General features: G+C 42.0%; 1 protein-coding gene across 1 annotated transcript in view; it reads right to left on the reverse strand.

Annotated features, from left to right (window-relative positions):
• Positions 1-447: 447 nt before the first annotated feature.
• SLC9A2 (solute carrier family 9 member A2) overlaps positions 448-18,967 on the reverse strand; it is a 28,361-nt gene continuing 9,841 nt past the window's right edge. Inside the window, exons 3-12 of the mRNA XM_083501469.1 lie at positions 17,947-18,197; positions 15,342-15,559; positions 14,091-14,293; positions 12,314-12,403; positions 10,897-10,967; positions 8,877-9,038; positions 7,056-7,158; positions 4,941-5,066; positions 4,514-4,604; positions 448-1,484 (exon numbers count right to left, since the gene is read on the reverse strand). Coding sequence (XP_083357595.1) covers positions 1,159-1,484; positions 4,514-4,604; positions 4,941-5,066; positions 7,056-7,158; positions 8,877-9,038; positions 10,897-10,967; positions 12,314-12,403; positions 14,091-14,293; positions 15,342-15,559; positions 17,947-18,197 — 1,641 coding nt within the window. The 3' untranslated portion in view covers positions 448-1,158. The remainder of the gene's footprint in view (positions 1,485-4,513; positions 4,605-4,940; positions 5,067-7,055; positions 7,159-8,876; positions 9,039-10,896; positions 10,968-12,313; positions 12,404-14,090; positions 14,294-15,341; positions 15,560-17,946; positions 18,198-18,967) is intronic.

Genomic DNA, 18,967 nt, shown 5'->3' on the forward strand with positions numbered 1-18,967 from the left:
GTGTTTTGTATCTTCCAACAGATGGCACTAGAGATTAGGTATTACTTCAGCAGTTCTGCTTTCAAAGCATCCATAAACTTACTGCAGCACAAACACAGGAAAAACTAGCCATTTTACCGCCAAATAAAGATGTATTATGCTATTAGAACTGCTTGGGAAATGTTTGTCAAAATCATATTTTTTCATAGCCCCATCCAGTTTATGTTTCATTTCACACTTTGCCATTCTGTATATATATCTTTTCATTTATTAAGCAAATATAACTGTATTTTCCGTGAAATAAAATCCAGATCCATAAAACCTACTGAGAGGATCAAATTCAATTTTGAAGTCAATAAACGAAACAATTTTGGACTGAAAACAACGTATTGAGGTGACTATCCAATCATGAGCTCATTTACTTATTTGTTCAAACTTTGTAGGTTTAAGACAAAAATGACAAAATGCTCCAGAAAAGTGCATATATATATTTATAAATTAATATATTTCAAGTGATAAGTTTCAACAACTAAATCCAAAGAGTTGTTGGAATTATCAAGTAGAGGGGCATTTCTGACAATGCATAAGAGCAGTATATTCCCATACCACTTTTCTATTACAGTAAAAAGCATGGCAATAGAAAGAAAAGCTTTTCCATTTACATCTTTACATAGTGTTAGAATTTGAGTTTCAGAAGCAACTTCCATATTGCATGGGCAAAATGATAAAGGCTGTACTGCGGCCTTAATCTCCTGCATTTGTTCAGTTTCACAGTTTGCAACACCTAATTGTGTTTCAGTGCATCAGGCACTCTTAGAATTGCTTTCTGAGGATGAATTCTTTTAAAAAGAAGTGCATTGTGCAATTTCTTAGTGCAACTTATACTGCAAACCTGCCACTGGCAAACACACAAAACACAATTTACATTCAAAAGTACTGTATCTAACTGATAAAACTTATCTTCATCGCAGAAGTTTAAAAACAAAATATAAAACAAAATAGTTGCATTATTTGGTTCCACAGAAGGTGAAGAGTTTTTTGTTTTTTTCACGTAGTGAAATAACATGATTTCTTTCCCTCCCATCCCCAACCAGTACCCATGAACTTAAATGGCTCCATCTGTCCAATTTAAAGTGCCTCCCACTGCTGTTCATTGTTAATGGCTCCATTTAGCAGCTTTCAATATGGTTTATTCTCGGATTTATCACTAGGCCTTTTTGAAGCCTGTCGGATTAAACGCGGCGGTGGGAGTGGTTTGGCGGGTCCTTCATCTTCCGCTGACTCTTCCTCGTTCAGTGCGCCAAATGCTGGCCTTGGCAAAAGTGGTTGTCTGAAGCCTCTGTTTCCCTGGCTTGCTGTCTCTCTGTTGTTCCTCTCCGTTTCGTTTTTCCATTCCATCCTACACTGCTGCTGTTGAAGCCTCTGGTCTCTCAGAATTTTTCCTGCTTGGGATTTCAAATTCAGCACTGTGCTTTGATCAGATTCAGAATCGCTGTCGTCCGGTACTGTAAATTAAAGTATATATTAATATATGCAAAACAAAATCTCAGCATGCCCAATGCTTCACTACGCAAAGTACCATGATGTAACGATGGCCCTCTTTGGGGGGTTAATCTAACACCGTTAACAGTTATATGAATCGAGAGAGCAGAGTTATGCTTTCCAGTGCAATCATGGTTCCACGCCATGGGGTGGGGGAAAATCATACAGTGGTACCTCAGGTTAAGAACTTAATTCATTCTGGAGGTCCGTTCTTAACCTGAAACTGTTCTTAACCTGAAGCACCACTTTAGCTAATGGGGCCTCCCACTGCCACCACGCCACTGCCACATAATTTCTTTTCTCATCCTGAAGCAAAGTCCTTAACCCAAGGTATTATTTCTGGGTCAGCGAAGACTGTAACATGAAGCGTCTGTAACCTGAAGCATCTGTAACTGAGGTACCACTGTACTTGCATAAAGCAAGTGCCCTCCTACACATGTCTGCTTCCCCATATGTAGATTGGGGGCAGCAACAAAGTGAGTTCCCACTATCCTTCCCCACACATCATGTATTTAATCATGCAAGTGCCCAGGTGTAATGTATTACTAGTTTCCTAAAACTGTGGTGCATTTCATTACCTATGGTCCAGCTTCCTGCCATAGCCAAACGCATCCTTACACTGTCATTTTTTGCCAGCAAGTTTTTATTTGGAATTTAAGGTTTGCCGCAGCGGGGGGGGGGGGGGGAAGGTCTAATGAAAACAAAAGTTCATGCTGCCACTGCTAATACCAAGTCTTACCACATGAGGGCACAGTCAGTCTCAGTACAGAAAAATGATGGGAGAAGGACATATTGCAGAGGTTTTTACCACCCTCGCAACTTAACTTTGGGACACGTACCACATTATTCCCCAGCTCTGTAGTGAAAATTGCACAAGCTTACCTACCCAAAGCTGCCTATACTAGGGTTGCCAGATTTCAAACAGTGAAAATCCAGACAGAAAAGTTGTTGATGTTCTCTCCTCTCAAGTGAGAGGTCACAGGACCAGTGGTCAGGGATGATGGGAATTGTAGTCCAAAAACAACAGCAGAAGACCCAAGTTTGGGAAACACTGATGGTGCATTGAAATTGAGTGCTTATTTACTTTTAAATAAGAGTTACGTGATTTTCAAAGCTATCTGTAAGGAATTCTCTGCAGGAGAAGCAGTTGCAAGGTTAGACGTGCAAACAGGAGATATTAAATCAAAGGCACAGAAGCCCTGAGATGTTATATTTGTCTGCCCACACTGGACAGGCTGGTGCTGCAATTGCATTGTGCGGAAAAAGAATTGCCAAACTTCAGGTCTGAGAAAAAACACAGAAAACATTGGGTGGTGATGACTGTATAGGGGAGTTTTTAGTGTTTGATGTTTTACTGTGTTTGATGTTTTAATTTGTTGGAAGTCGCCTAGAGTGGCTAGGGCAACCCAGTCAGATGGGCGGCATATAAATAAATAAATGATGATGATAATGATGATGAAGCTTGGGAAATCACAACAGGCAGATAAACAACAACACTGTTGTTATTTTCCTGTTCCAGAGAGAGAACATGACATCTTAGGACAGACTTTTGAGATGAAAAAAGCTGTTTTGCAAAGGCATGTAATTAACAAGCAAGGTCTTAAGCAGGGGTCAGCAAACTTTTTCAGCAGGGGGCCGGTCCACTGTCCCTCAGACCTTGTGGGGGGCAGGACTACCGGTATTTTTTGGGGGGGGGGAATAATGAACGAATTCCTATGCCCCACAAATAATCCAGAGATGCATTTTAAATAAAAAGACACATTCTACTCATGTAAAAACACACTGATTCCCAGACCGTCTGCGGGCCGGATTTAGAAGGCGAATGGCCTGGCCCTGGCCCTCGGGCCTTAGTTTGCCTACCCATGGTCTTAAGAGTCTAAGACATTAGACACAGTTGCAAGAATCTGATGAAAATCTGGCTAAGTGTCCTAGTCACCACGGTAACCATTCAAAAGTTGTTGCCATTTGCTTGAACCTGATGTTCACATAACAATTTATTTGTTTATTATTTTTCCTTCACGTGTGTGTGCTGAGTAAGAGATGTTCTGTTTAAAGCAGAGGGTATGAAAGGAACAGGTGAACACACAATGCAGTGCTATTGGGAACTCAACATTGTGGTGAATCGATGGCTGAGATCCAAAGAATCACACAACTAGCTCCTCACACCCTGGGCCTTTGGGCTTGTGGTTCTACAAGCAAGCACCTCCCTGACTGCTTTGGCAACAATGGAGCCGTTCCAAAGCAGTTCATGGCTGGGAATCTGCAGTGCAAAGGAGGAAAGCCAAGAATGGTACAGTATGTTCAAGCTTTTGGGTGTGTCTAAAGTAGCTTTGGATCTGGGCCTAGGGCTATAAAGTCAGAGGAGGACAGTAAGTTTTCTTTCCCCCTCCCTGAAAATTAAAGGTGCAGTGATAGAGCCACTTCACCCCATATTCCGCTTTTGTCCCTGGCCAAACAAGTTTGGTAGGTTTTTGTGGAGATAAGATCTACAATATAAGGCCTAAAGGATGGGGATGTGCCGCAGAGGCAAATATGGCTCCATCATACCCCTTCCCAGGGCTGGGGCTTTAGCCAGATAACGTCCCTTCCTGCTAGGTGCACTGCCCTGCTAGAGACTCCTTCCTTCCTCTCCCTTTTACTCTAGATAGAATGCAGGCAGCAGCAGTTGCTGCTCCTTGCCACTGTTGGTCACTCATCTGAGCAGGTAAGCAGCTGCCATCCCAATGGCTACCATGCTACCTCTTGTGTATACTATATACACAAAGCATACATGCAATTGCATGCACCAATACACAAAAAATCACCAAGAGCACCTTTTCGGCAAGTGAAAGAAATGGACCTATTTGCATAGGGAGTAGCAGTTCTCTTGGAAAGTATGGAAATAACCCACGATCCTCTCTGGCACATTTGCTTGTTTTCCAGGTAACCACTTCATTAACGAAACAAAACAAAAGCCAAATTCACTCTTCTTTTTACTCAGAAACTGTATTACCTTTATAAGAAGATTGATTTCTTTTCCGTACTCTCTCGGGGAGTTTAGTGTTTTTAGGCAGTGACAGATAACGGGGTGGTTTGGCTGCCGCCTGCAGAAAGAAACATGAAATGTGTTCTGTACAAGCAAAGTGAAATATATGCATGATTAGTATTACGGCAGCTTCTGATACATTTTGTACCTGGGGACAAATGCAAGAGTATAAAATACATATTACACTGTGAGTTGTGATGGGGCTGTTATTTTTTCAACTCCTTTGTGCAAACTCTGATGGATCAGTTGGTAGAGCATGAGACTCTTAAACTCAGGGTTGTGGGTTTGAGCTCCACGTTGGGCAAAAGATTCCTGCATTGCAGGGGGCTAGACTAGATGACCCCCATGGTCCCTTCCAACTCTACAATTCTACGGTTCTGTGTCATACAAGTACCTGTCTTGACAAGCTGCTGCCCCTCTTCACGGTCTCCCTCAGGCTGTGTCGGCGACGAATCAAAATTTCTTTTGCCTGCTTTTCGCTTGCATCTTCAGCGAGACTGTATCTGTTGTATGATGGAGTCTGAAATGAGAATAAAAGCAACGGCCATATTAATGCCATGAGTGGTATAGGGCTGCAAAGTAGCTATAATTCAGTGCTTTAAGAAATCTCACAGAAACTCAAACTAGAATAATGTTTACAATGAATTATATGCAACCAAGGTGTGTAATTTAATGCTTGTTCAGCCTTTGGACCTTGGGTTGTTGTTTGGTTGTTACTGTGATGTTAACATATGAGAGTGCTGGAGGTGAATTAGTTAAACAAGTTACCCAATCAGAACCCAGGGGGGTGGAGTCAGAGGGACTATAAAACCAGCTCTGGGATGGGCGAAAGGGGAGTTTGTTGGGAGTCGGGTGGTTGGTTGGAGTGGGAGTGAATTGGGATAGTGTCTGTGGGTAGGTTGAGTTAGTGTAGCAAAATAAGTTGAGTCAGGAACAGTTAGGAGCTAGGAAGACAAGTAAATATCTGAGAGGTGGTTTAGTGAGTGAGAGCAGGTAGCGGAAGTTATAGGTCTGAATAGGCACCCTATGATTGTAATTGACCAATACCGTTTATGAAACCACACGCTTGTTAAACTGCAATAAATAAACAGAAGTTTATGTTCCAATTTAAACCTGACTGGACTCAGTATTGTACCAGGTAGGGCCTGGGTGATGGCAGTGAGAAATAAAGTGGTGGCACAGGGATCAATAGATGGTGAAACGTCCGGGGACCCTGTGTGATCGCCACAGTAAAGCATACAAGAAATAAGAATTTTAAGCATTGCAAGTTGTGTTCATAACATTTATGCAACTGCAATATCCCTCTACCCCATTCTGGGTGATTTCCCTCTTGCCCTGGAGCCCCACAGGACTCCCCCTCCTGTTCAGGAGGCTCCCCAATCCTCTGGAGAAGGCTTTCAGTGGATGCAAGGATGGCAAGAAAGAGGTGGAGGAGGAGGATAGAAGGATCAGCTGAACAGGCTACTTTTCACTTGCACTAAACCACTGGACATAATTCTTCATTTTTTAAATGTTCACTCTCCTTCAAAAATATAAATTCCCTGCTTTGATGGGATCTAGGTCTATAAAGATTTTAAGGACAGACGCCATTACGGGCATCGTACAAACAGGAATGTGAAAGAGATGGCCCATTTAGACATTTCTATATTATCACACAGTACAGTGGACCCTCTAGTTACGTACCGCTCTGGATACGTAACTTTCGGGTTATGAACGCGGCAAACCCGGAAGTGTATACTTCTGGGTTTTGCTGCGTGCGCATGTGCAAAAGCGCTCTGTGCGCCACACACATGGGTGGAAGTGCTCAATCGTGCGCATGCAGAAGCAGAACCTCTGCCTTCAGACTTTTCAGGTTGCGGATGGACCCCCAGAACGAATTTAATTCGTATCCGGAGGGTCCACTGTAAAATGCAGTGGAATACATTATGTGGAGTTGTATTTAATCATCAGAAACCCTGGGTGATCAATTCCAGCTTAAACAATAGGATCGTGAACATTAACAGCTACAATAAGCTTCAACATCCTATTTACATAGAGGTTGGCTGCACAGGGTTCTCTTAACAACCAGCGGAGAAGGAACTATTTTAAGCTACTGTGAAATTTACCTATGCACATCACCTTAAATCTGTGTATGTATTAAGTGTGTGTTTGTGTGTGTGTGTAGCTCAGAATATTGAGAATTTATGCTCATGCCTAGTGTTGAGTGGCACATCTTTGTGTTCTAGAAAACCGTCACAAACTCCTCTTCTTAAGACATTTTATAAAGCCTGGAGTACAACTTCTCATGCTTCTTTGTCTTTACCATGTTTATTTATCAGCTTTCCCATACACTAATCCTAAATACATTTTCCCAGAGGCGAGTCCCACTGATTTTAATGGAAATGGCTTCCAAGTAAGTTTGCTTAGGATGGCATCCTGGTGATTTTATTAAGGGAGGGAAAAACATTGCCAGCTGAGAAACTAGATACATTCACCACGGGGTGTTCCATTAATGCTGTATTCTACTTACTCTTTGCCGTATCTGATAGAGATTTTTTGTTAAAATGTATCTTATATCATCCATCTTGGCAGGATAGGAAGGTCTTATTTCTTCTTCTTCTTCTTTAAGTTCACTGTAAGAAGGTGAAACAAAATATAAAGGAAAATATGTAATAACTTGTACTACTATAAATAAGGCCACAGCTAGGTAAAGGTAAAGGGACCCCTGACCATTACGTCCAGTTGTGACCGACTCTGGGGTTGTGGTGCTCATCTCGCTCTATAGGCCGAGGGAGCCGGCGTTTGTCCACAGACAGCTTCCGGGTCATGTGGCCAGCATGACTAAGCCGCTTCTGGCGAACCAGAGCAGCGCACAGAAATGCCGTTTACCTTCCCACCGGAGCGGTACCTATTTATCTACTTGCACTTTGACGTGCTTTCCAACTGCTAGGTTGGAAGGAGCAGGGACCGAGCCACGGTAGCTCACCCCATCGCAGGGATTCAAACCGCCAACCTTCTGATCGGCAAGTCCTAGGCTCTGTGGTTTAACCCACAGCACCACCCGCGTCCCAAGGCCACAGCTACCTGGAAGTAATTGCCACTGAACTCAGCAGGGCTACTTCTGAGTATACAGAATTTCACTGTTACTCACATTTCTCCATAAATGGTGCCGGGGGGGGGGGCAGAGAATGCCTATCCTTACAATTTCTATAACAAAAGTCCCAGCTGGTCTAACTATAGCTATTACATTTCAGATAATTTCAAGATATATGCAAGAACACAAATAGAATTTTAGCAAAATCCCAAATAGGACTGAGCCATGTGTTCTTTTAAATGTAACCATGATAGAATTTTGTTACTGGTGTCAACCGACTGAAGATTGCTTTGAAAACTTGAAAACATCAGACAGGAAGTAATTTCAGTGTAAAAAATATCATGGCACCTCACAGTAAAAAGCATGCATTAATTGTTAGAAGGAAAAACTATCTTCAAGATGTCAGTTGCCATTCCGTATTACAGTAAGACAGGTTGTTTGTGGAAGGGCTGTAGTTTACTGGTTGGGTATCTGCAGTAGGTCTGATATTCAAGTCCTGAAATCTCCAGTTAGGGCTGGGTGACATTCCAGTCTGAAAACCAGGAAAGCTACTGCTAGACAGTATTGAGCAAGATGGCAGAATCATGGGCCTCAGGAGCAAGATCCATTGAGTTGAATGGACTTTACTCACAGCTGAGTGCGTGTAGGATTACAGCTTGGATGTTTGATACTAAAATCCTGTGTGTTTCAACTAGTTCAAGTAAGTTCAATGGGGCTTATTCCAGGTAAGTGGGTATAGAGGTTGCAGCTCTGGTTGATTAATTTACCAACTGAACTCTCATTGAGTTTGCCCATTCACTAATAACATTATTAAAAGCCTTTTTTGCAGTGCCTCCACTTTTGTGGATACAATGGGTAGATACAACAGGTTTTGGGGCCTTTTCAGTGGTGGCACCTTGGTCATGGAATGTTCTCCTTGAAGAAGTTCACATGCCACTTACTTTATTGTCATTATAGCACCAAATAATAATAATAGTAATAAATCCCAGGCATTTTAAGTGTTTTATTCTTGGTGTTGGATCCATATATTGTACAGCCATTGTTGTATTTAGCTTTAATAAGTTGTTGTTTCTTATTATAAGCTGTTTTTTTCTTCTATTGCAAGCCATCTGGAAGACTAGTTAATCCTAGATGTACAAAATACTGTTTAATTCACTTTTGGCTATGACTTGGCAACTGTAGAATGCACACTTCAAAATGCAACTTAATCAAGATTCAAACTAGCAATGATATTGCACCCTACTGCCCTCAACTTACCTTATAGAAGCCAGCGATGGTACTGTACTTATCATTCCACACTCTGCCATCTCTATCGCATGCTTTATTTCAAGTTTCTTGTACAGGGAAACTATACTTGATTTAGGCTCACTTTCCCTAATCAGAAGCCTTCGCAAGTATTTCTTGTCAAACTTTATAAACCTGTGAGGAGCAGAAGCAATGCTGCAGATTAAATTCTAAAATGCTGCAGTGTCTTCTAAACACTGTTACAAGGTCAACTTTCAGTTTTTGATACGGATAGCCTGTGCAGGGAATGGCAGCCAAAATTCTGCTCACAGGCAGGACTAGGAGCAGCCTGAGCTATAACCAAAAGACAGGTGGAAGACATACTCTGAAATGCTTCCTATATGACACACACAGTGAGCACCCCTGAATTATTCCCACTGTTATAGTTTCCAGCTTAATCCTTTTGCTTCCTCTGCTCCTTTTTGGAACTGCCTGGCAAATTGGAAAATTCCCAGCTTAGAAGTAACCAAAGGGGATGGTCCCAGTTACTGTTAATTTTCACCTTCCACTTTTTAGGCCAGGAAGGGACAAGACCAGGCTTCCTCAACCTCAGCCCTCCAGATGCTTTGAGACTACAATTCCCAGCATCCCTGACCACTGGTCCTGCTAGCTAGGGATCATGGGAGCTGTAGCCAAAAACATCTGGAGGGCCAAGGTTGGGGAAGCCTGGACAAGACCTCTAACCAATACTGTAACCTCTTAATCCAGGTGTGGTACCCATCCTGACTTCAATGAGAAAGGAAAGAGGGGTTATTAGCCTTTGTTAGTCTCTTTCTTATGCCTCTAGATATTTTTCCTGGTGTAGAAGGGCCTCCACACCATCTCCCTTCCATCGAACTCCAGCTTCACAGAAATAAAGGACGGGTGTCAAATACTCTCTGTCTCCTCACAAGTCCCTCAGCTGTCAGACTTTTCATTCCCATCCATGTCTCATAAGCCACCTTTTCTCAGGTATTAAGTCAGCCCCTCGCCCTTTCACATTCCCAGGCAGCTTACTGCTTGGTCTCATCCTCTCTCTTCCCCCTGCCTCTATCGTCCAGCCCACAAGCTTCTTCTAGCCTCAGCTACCCTACACACAGAGAGACATTCTCTGACCAATTTTCCCACATCCTAACTTTCCCATATACCTGTATGGATGCTGATTGAATGGGCAGCTTGAATCATTAGGGGTTAAGGCTACTGATACCGTGCTGTTTGTGAAAGTCCGAGTCCTGATTAACACCTTTTTCAGAAATACAGTGGTAGCTCGGGTTAAGTACTTAATTCGTTCCAGAGGTCTGTTCTTAACCTGAAACTGTTCTTAACCTGAAGCACCACTTTAGCTAATGGGGCCTCCCGCTGCCGCTGCGCCGCCGGAGGACGATTTCTGTTCTCATCCTGAAGCAAAGTTCTTAACCTAAGGTACTATTTCTGGGCTAGCGGAGTCTGTAACCTGAAGCGTATGTAACCTGAAGTGTATGTAACCTGAAGCGTATGTAACCCGAGGTACCACTGTATGCTAATTCCATGTTATTCCGATAAGATGCTTGAATGATACTCTGTGGTATTCTTTGACTCCATGAAGTACCACTTTCAGGACACACTCAGGCCACAGAGTCAAAAGATCCAAAAAAGGAGTGTCAGGTTTGCATGGAAGAACTTCAGGTTTGGACACAAACTATGCACTTCATAACAACACATTTGAACTAGAATGGTTCAATAGCTAAACCGAAGTCCCAGCAGATTACCTCATGTTTATTAACAAACACTTGTATTTTGAATGTAGGATTTTTGAAATAAAGTCAGGTTTTTAATTCATGTAGTTTGATTAGTGAAAATTCTTAAGCTAATATCAGTATTCAGGTTTGCTAAAATCATCTCATCTACGAAGCCACACAAAATAATGTTTTATAGAAATCATTGAGAGATTTCAGAATGTAATTATTGAACTGAGGAAACAATATGGGCTTCTCACTTTTCCCACACTCCACTAACGTTTCAGTACACCACTTACTTATCTCTCCAAAAGTTGTGACTCCAATGTCCACACACATCTTCAATTCCAGCTTTCACGTGATCAAAGAACTAAAATGTGGAAACAGACTTATTACTTGTTTTTGTATGTGCCACAGACTTAAGCCACATGCAATCACTGAGGAAAATTTCAGCCAATATAAATATTGTTTATCTAAGCTTCTCTTAAAGTCATTCAACGTTTGTAACCTGATGACCCAGTTCTAAGAACACAATGGCTGAGAGAAAATGGCATTTCTTTCTTCTCTCTAACTCTATATTCACACCATACATTAAAAGCATATGGCTTACCCCAAAGAATTCTGGGAACTACAGTCTGTTAAGGGTGCTGAGACATATAAACTACAGTTCCCAGGAGTCTTTGGGGGAAGTCATGTACTTTAAATGTATGGTATTCATGCAACCGTATCACCCTAGTTAACCTGTGGCCACTATTGCACATGGGAGCGAGTGGAGCTGTGGTCTAAACCACTGAGCATCTTGGGCTTGCCGATCGGAAGGTTGGCAGTTCGAATCCAAGAAACGGGGTGAGCTCCTGTTGCTCTGTCCCAGCTCCTGCCAACCTAGCAGTTCGAAAGCATGCCAGTGCAAGTAGATAAATAGGTAGTGCTGTGGCAAGAAAGTAAATGGTGTTTCCATCGTGGTGTTCCGTTGTGCCCAAAGTGTTTAGTCATGCTGGCCACATGGCCCAGAAAGCTGTCTCTGGACAAACGCCGGCTCCTTCATCCTGAAAGCGAGATGAGCACCACAACCTCATAGTCACCTTTGACTGGACTTAACCATCCAGGGGTCCTTTACCTTTTACCTTTACTATCACACACTGCACCTAATCAGCTGTTAGTTTCAAAGGGTGGCATGTGCGTGTCTCGTCTATGTATCAGAAGCCATACTTCTCTTCTCCAGCATCCTGGTATACCAGTAGCTCGGGCTCCAGGGGAAAGAGGGAAGTGAAGTAAGAAACTTGCCCTGAGCCACATGTGCACAGCTGTGTCTATAGAGAGTAGATCACACCCCTGCTTTCATTATGTGCAGAATTTAACTGAGCTTCAATACTTACCTGGGAGTTAACAACCAGTGAGCTCAGTTGAAACGTACTTCCAAGCTAACATGAGGGACTGAGCTATAAAGGTTAAACCGAATTAAATTGTTGTGCCTAACTAGTGTGTTTTAAAGTAACTATCTTAAGATTGCCAGTGGGGGGGGGATGTGATATGAGACACTAGGCCAGAACTGCAAGCTGAAAAGGTATCCACGAACTCAAAGACACACGGGTATGTGACACATGCAGTACCAAAATGAATTAATTCATGTAACAAGCACATGTTATAAATGGCACATTATTTCCCACCAAAGAAGAAACATTCAGCACATGTTGTACACCCAAAACTCCAACATACCCGAGAATAAATTTCCTCGCTAACAGCTGGTTGCTTCTTATTTGCTCTTTTAACATCCAGAAATTCCACCAGTGGACGAATTGTTATTCCCTGTTTTCAGGAAACACAAAAACAAGCATGAAGATCACATCAGCCCTAAAATTCCCTTTCCACTGTGTCACTCTCATATTCTGTTCAGCGTGTAGCTTGGTAAATGAATGTTCAGAAACAGTAGGACAGTTGCATGTTGCCTCAGATAACAGCACAATAAAGTCCCCCAAAACGTACCTGGTTTTCTTTCTTTTTCTTATTTTCGAAACCAGACAGCACAGACTGTAAAGATCTACTGCTGATGTCTGAATCTAGATGCCCAAGAAATATAGGCGGTAGGTGATTGTGGAAAACTGTCCGTGGCCCTAGGAACCTGTTGTCTTTCACAGAAAACCATGCTGGACTAGGTGGAGAACCAGTCTGACCTGGGGTTGCATATATGTAAACACACACGTCCCCAAGAATCCTGGGAACTGTATTTTGTTAAGAGTGCTGAGAATTATAGCTCTATGAGGAGTAAACAACAGTGGCCAGGATTCTGATGGGAGGTGCTTGAAATGTGTGGTGTATACACAGCTCTGGAATAAGCTAGCTTCCTAGATTTCTATCTGTGGTATTAAAAGGGCAAAGAGCAAAGTATGTTCTCTGTGAGCCACTTCATTTCTGGATAAAATGAGGTTGGTAGTCAACAAGCTGTAAAATGCATTGGGTCAAATTTATGAATGACTAGAGGCTGCCACCCCGGCTCGTTCTGATTCCTCCATACCTGGCCAACCCCTTCTCCCTTTACACCTCACCCACCTCCTCGCAGCTCAGCCAAACCTCCCCTCCCCCTCCTCTCTCAGGTCGCCCACCTTTTGTGAATGAAGCACCTCCCTTCTCCATTACACGTTGCTGCAGCCATGTTTAACAGAGGGAGACAGCCAACTTACAAAGCAGTTTGTCAAAAAGCTCTGTGAAGCTCTCCCCTCCATGACACAGTTCACCTGTGTCACCTGCCAACCACACTGGAGCTGGTGTGGCCTCCTACTGGCGGCCATGCGGACTGCAGCATAACGACAGCCTCACATTTTTATGTACCTATATAGGAAGATATTACTGGCAAGTCACGAATTGCAATCTTTGTTTTTAAAACTGATTTTGCAATTTGCCTGTAAAGCTGGAGACAAGATGTGTTAACTAGTTCAGAATATGATTTACTAAGTTGTGTATAAGTCCTTCTGTGAGATATCTCTTCCAAATTACAGAATATTCATTACACAAGTAAAATATGATCATACAAGACATTAGGAGGACAAGAGGAAGGAATTACTCTTGGAAGTAAATTCACTTATTCCAGTAGAAGTTTCAGATGACATTGGTACTGGTCTACTTGCAGGCTGTCAGTGCCAATACAGTGGTACCTCTGGTTACGTACTTAATTCGTTCCGGAGGTCTGTTCTTAACCTGAAACTGTTCTTAACCTGAAGCACCACTTTAGCTAATGGGGCCTTCTGCTGCTGCCGTGCCGCCGGAGCACGATTTCTGTTCTTATCCTGAAGCAAAGTTCTTAACCCGAGGTAATATTTCTGGGTTAGCGGAGCCTGTAACCTGAAGCGTATGTAACCTGAAGCATATGTAACCCGAGGTACCACTGTACTATATTAGTCCCATGGCCAAAATACGTAGTAGGAACATTGACTGGGCTCTTTGCAGGTTTTAGTGCAAATAACTATTTAATCCCATCCCAAAAGAGGGATATTCTTACCTGAATGAAGACTGTGAAGAATATCACCACAATAACAGCAGTAATGAAAAGCTTCTTTCTAGGGAAGTCGGCAGAAGGAAGCAAGAAAACAAGAGAGAAACATATGGCTCCTCGGAGGCCTCCATAGGCAATAATAAACTGGTCCTTAAATGTTATAGGAATTGTCCGGAACACATTAATAATTTGAGTCAATGCAAAAACTCCTAAGGAAAATATAGAAAGACAAGCATGGTTCAGAGCCTTAAAGTTAAGACAAATATAATAATGTTCCCAAAATAAATGTAAGAAAGTTATATTACATTTTATGTCATATGAAAAAGAGGTGCAGAAGTTTTATTTACATGTGACACTTTCCCAAGGGCTTCTGTTGTACAAGGAACCTGAGTGTCCCTGCACATCTCTCCCCACTTCCTGCACAGCACTCTCTCTCTCTCTCTCTCTCTCTCTCACACACACACACACACACACACAGAGAGAGAGAGAGAGAGAGAGAGAGAGAGAGAGAGAGAGAGAGAGACTTTTCTCATTGTAGTTGGTGGGGGTTGGACCAAGGACACTTTCTTAATGGAAGTATCATGATAACCTAAATCAAGAGGAGGAATTTTAAAAAGCTCCCCTACCAGGGCCAGCTCAAAACATTTCACTGCCCGAAATGAACAGTAACATTCCCACCAACGGAGGCGGATTTACAGGTGTCCAACTGATTTGGTCACACTGGAACCAAAGCTTCAGGGGTGCTGCAACTATAATGCAGAATGGAAGTTGAGAAGTGGAAGGAGGCCCTGAATTTTGGTGTTGCAGACGGGCTGCCGGTAAAATGTGAGACACCACACCACTCCCAAGCACAGAAGCCAACCAAATTGACATCATCATCATCATCATCATCATTATTATTATTAATACCCCGCCCATGTGGCTGAGTTTCCTCAGCCACTGTGGGCGGCTTCCAACAGAATATTAAAATACAATAATCTACTAAACATTAAAAGCTTCCCTAAACATAGCTTATAGACTGGTGGACTGATTTACTTTAGCACTTGAAATAACATTGAAGGATTGTCTGGAGAGACCCCCAGTCTTCTGTGTCCAGAACATGCCTTTCTTTCAAGCAGTTTTTGCTTTTTCTCTTGATGGCAGCTTTATTTTCATTCTTTTTTTTTTTGGTCAAGCACACTGTTCCATAAAAGATAAGCATGTTTCAGGTGTAAAGTATGTTGAAGTGCAATCTATACCGTTCTAAGTGTCTCTTACCTAGTGCACGCCAAATCAAACAAAACAGGAGGGTAAAGCAAACAAAGGCCCAGTTCCACTCATGGTTTTTTCCAACTGTGGACACGCCCATGAAAATAAAGATCAGGGTCTCGCTGACACTGCTCAGCATCTTCATGAAGTACTTTATTGTGGTGTAGGACTTTTGAGAAACATTCGCCTCCACGTATTTACTCATGGTCATAGCACAAGCTGTAATCCTGCAGAAGAAGCAACTTTTAATTCCGCTTCCAAAATACTTACATTAAAGCTTACACAGCCCAATGCAAAACGCATAGCCTGTTATTCCAGGAAGGTTTTAAGGCGGTTCCTCTGATTAGCAAAATTCTGCTTAAGTTTCCATTTCAGCAATCTAGCTGCTATTGAAGCATTAAATACATGGAGAGGTTCAAAAAGCGATTGACTGAAAGGTGGAACCAACTTTAGCTAGAACAGGAAGGAAGAGCTCTGAGAATTTAGGCTGTAATCCTATACACACGCTGGAGTACATCCAATTGAACTCATTGGGGCTTCCTTCCAACCAGACATTTGATAGGATCATGCTGTCGGCTGATTGTGTGGGTTAGTAAATACAAGGGAACTGCATGGACTTCAATGGGACTGAGAGATCTGTGTGCGTCACGGGACATTGTTTCACTGTTCCTGAACAGCAAGTCTCTTGCATAACTTCGTATTACCAACTGATGTTTAAATGCAAGGAAGTTTAAAAACCTGTTTGCAAAGCAGTGCCAGGGACTCATGGTAAATTAAGATGCACACATTGCTTCGTTCCTAACCTTTTTTTTAAAGGGAAGGCTCCGTTTCAATTTACTTGCAGAAAACGAAGTGATCATTCTTTGAGGAAACGCTTGTTTCCTTTGCTGTTCTGTAAGGACACTACATGCTGCCACAGTGCACCATGGGCACCAGCTGACTGCTATAATTAAGTGTCTCCTTTTTAGTTACTCAGCGTTGTGGGATTCAGCGTGTCACGATTTCACTTTTCACAAGATGCCATTTCATGACAGAGGATGAACTTCAAACAGATATCTTATGTGGGTGGACCTAGGGCTATGCTTCCTGTTTTAATTTTGAACTCTAAGGTATTTTCCATGATGTTGAACAGCCGCACCTATCAAATGTCTTCCATTGCCAACTAAGGCTAGATTCACACATGAATCAGCCATTTCAAACACCATGTAGAAACAAACCTATATGGTTACATTTATATGTCGCATTTTTGGGGTGTATACTTAAATCAGCCAGGTAACTTAAAAAACATAAAGGGTGAGATACAAAGAATGCTTTGAGTGAGCGGAAGGCACATCTGCTGGGGACAGGTAGAAAACAGGAAGTTTATGTGGTTTTCAATTATTTCTGTTTCAGCTACAGTTGCATGCACCATAAACCTGCAGAGGACACATGAGTCTGCAAGCCATGGGCCTATGGTCCACAACTACTCTGGTTTCCAACTAAAGTATGAAGAGCTCAACAGACATCACTGTGACTGCAGGTCAAGTAAACTGCATGGAGGTTGCTCCACTGGGGGAAGACAGTGATGTCAAGCGAGTCACCAAGCAGTTCTTGGAGAATTCATCACATCACCACCCATTAACACAACCTCTGCTTGATTGTTGAGTTTGCAGTTTGCAATGGAATGTTGAAGATCAGCCACACAGCCAATGTATGGTATCTGACCGTTGTAATGCTAGCTAGTCAAGGTATAACTATGAACTGCAGCTATAATGGCTAGAATATATCATTATTACTCAAGATTTGCACCAGACTCAGAACATTTAATAATACATATATGTCTAAAAAGATGCCACAGCTCTCCTAATTTTTATTTTATTTCTGTGCCCAGTTATCAAACAAAGAGTCAGGCATATTTTATTCTATTGATTTCAGTTGGGTAAAGCACACTTAAGGCAATCATATTCACTTATCTAAAACCATCTTTACAGCAGGAAAGGGAAAGAAAAAAGTTTGATGATAATACAAACTGCATTTCATCATGGTTATACCAGTAATGCAAGTCACCTTGCACAAACAAGGCAGTTTCTGTCTGGTGACTGGAAAAATCTAGATCACTGGATGCAGTCATCAAGTTTCGTTGACCTGCTACTAAACTTTGCAAAAGTTTCAATGTGCTTCTAAATTTCACTTCACTAGGGTCACTTTACTTGGGATCAAAATGAAAAATAAATTAAATGGGAAATTTTAACATGAGTAAATGGGGGGGTGTTCTACTTGTTCTATGCAAGATATTAAAAAGTGAGTACATACAAAATGTTGTATTCAAAAGCAAAAAAGGTTCCTGCGCTGACCAATTTGCATTTATCAGTAAAAACAAGGCACTAGAAGTTCAGGTACTGATCTGGATAAAAAGCTGCTCAAAACCCAGCTTTGAATTTGAACTCTGGCATGCACCTACCCCTCCACTTGCCATCTTGACTGATGACAAGAAGTTAGTCAACTGACAGTGAAACTCTATGCATGTCTTGCTCCCATTGAGTCAGCATTGGGCTGTGGTCTTATAAGAGCAAAGGTTAATGTTTCTAATATATCCACGGTATTCTTAGCACAGTATATTTTCATGGATACGTACGCCATAATGCTTGAGAGATGAAACATTTCAGCTGTTATGTATGCCAGGTAACTGTACAAGAAGACAAACAGTGGTTCAATCACTCTGATTTTATGGGTGTAACGTGTCGTAAAAGCTGCTACAAAGCCCATAACAATTCCAATCAAAACTCCGCCAATTCCAACTACAAAGAAATTAGCAATTCCAGCAAATATGCTAACAGCCGCAATTGTACGCATCTTGCAGAAAGACTTGAAGAGGTTGTACAGGACCTATGAAAGGGAGAGAAAAAGTTAACTTCTTTTAGAATCCTCGCTGTAGCTTTAATTGGAAATTTTAAATTATGTAATATTGCTACTATGTAATTTTAGACAATAGTACAGTTTGATGTAACTGAAGACCATGATACTATCCCAGTGAAAATGATCTGTCACTCATCCCATTAGTTAGACAAGCAATTGCCCTGAAATAATGCAAAGTATGTTTGCGTTCTTTCTAGCCATATACAAGGTTATTACATCAGAGGTAGATGTAATAGATCTAGATTATCTTCGTCTAGTCAGCGCAGTGCAGCACAGTAGCTGCTTTAAAATGTGTCTGACTTGATGCTGCTTCATATAGGAAAAATGTGCAAACATCAGATTCTTATTCCATTCATCTTTTTATATTGCCGGCCCAACCTAGTTTCTGAACTAGGACAAACTGTGGTTAGCGTTAACTGTAGTTTATCCCAACAGGATAATTAGCCATGGTTGTAGTTGGCTTGTTCAGACAAACCATAGTTAAAACTACCCACAATTTGTCCTCATTCAGACATGATGAACCACATGCAGTCAACTGAAAACAGAAGCTATCACTTCTGATCTCCTCCTCATGACCACACCAGAGGACAGAGGAACGCATGAGCCCAGGGATCATGCTACATGTAGGGTAAACTGTGGCTCACTGCATGGAACAATGTCCACGTTGCTGCTTTAAAAAAATGCAGTAATCACAGTACTGTGAACTGAGACACAGAAAAAGCAGAAAGTCTGGAAAGGAT

Source organism: Podarcis liolepis (genome assembly GCF_965112155.1).
Source record: "Podarcis liolepis genome assembly, chromosome: 4".
Classification (NCBI taxonomy): Eukaryota; Metazoa; Chordata; class Lepidosauria; order Squamata; family Lacertidae; genus Podarcis; species Podarcis liolepis.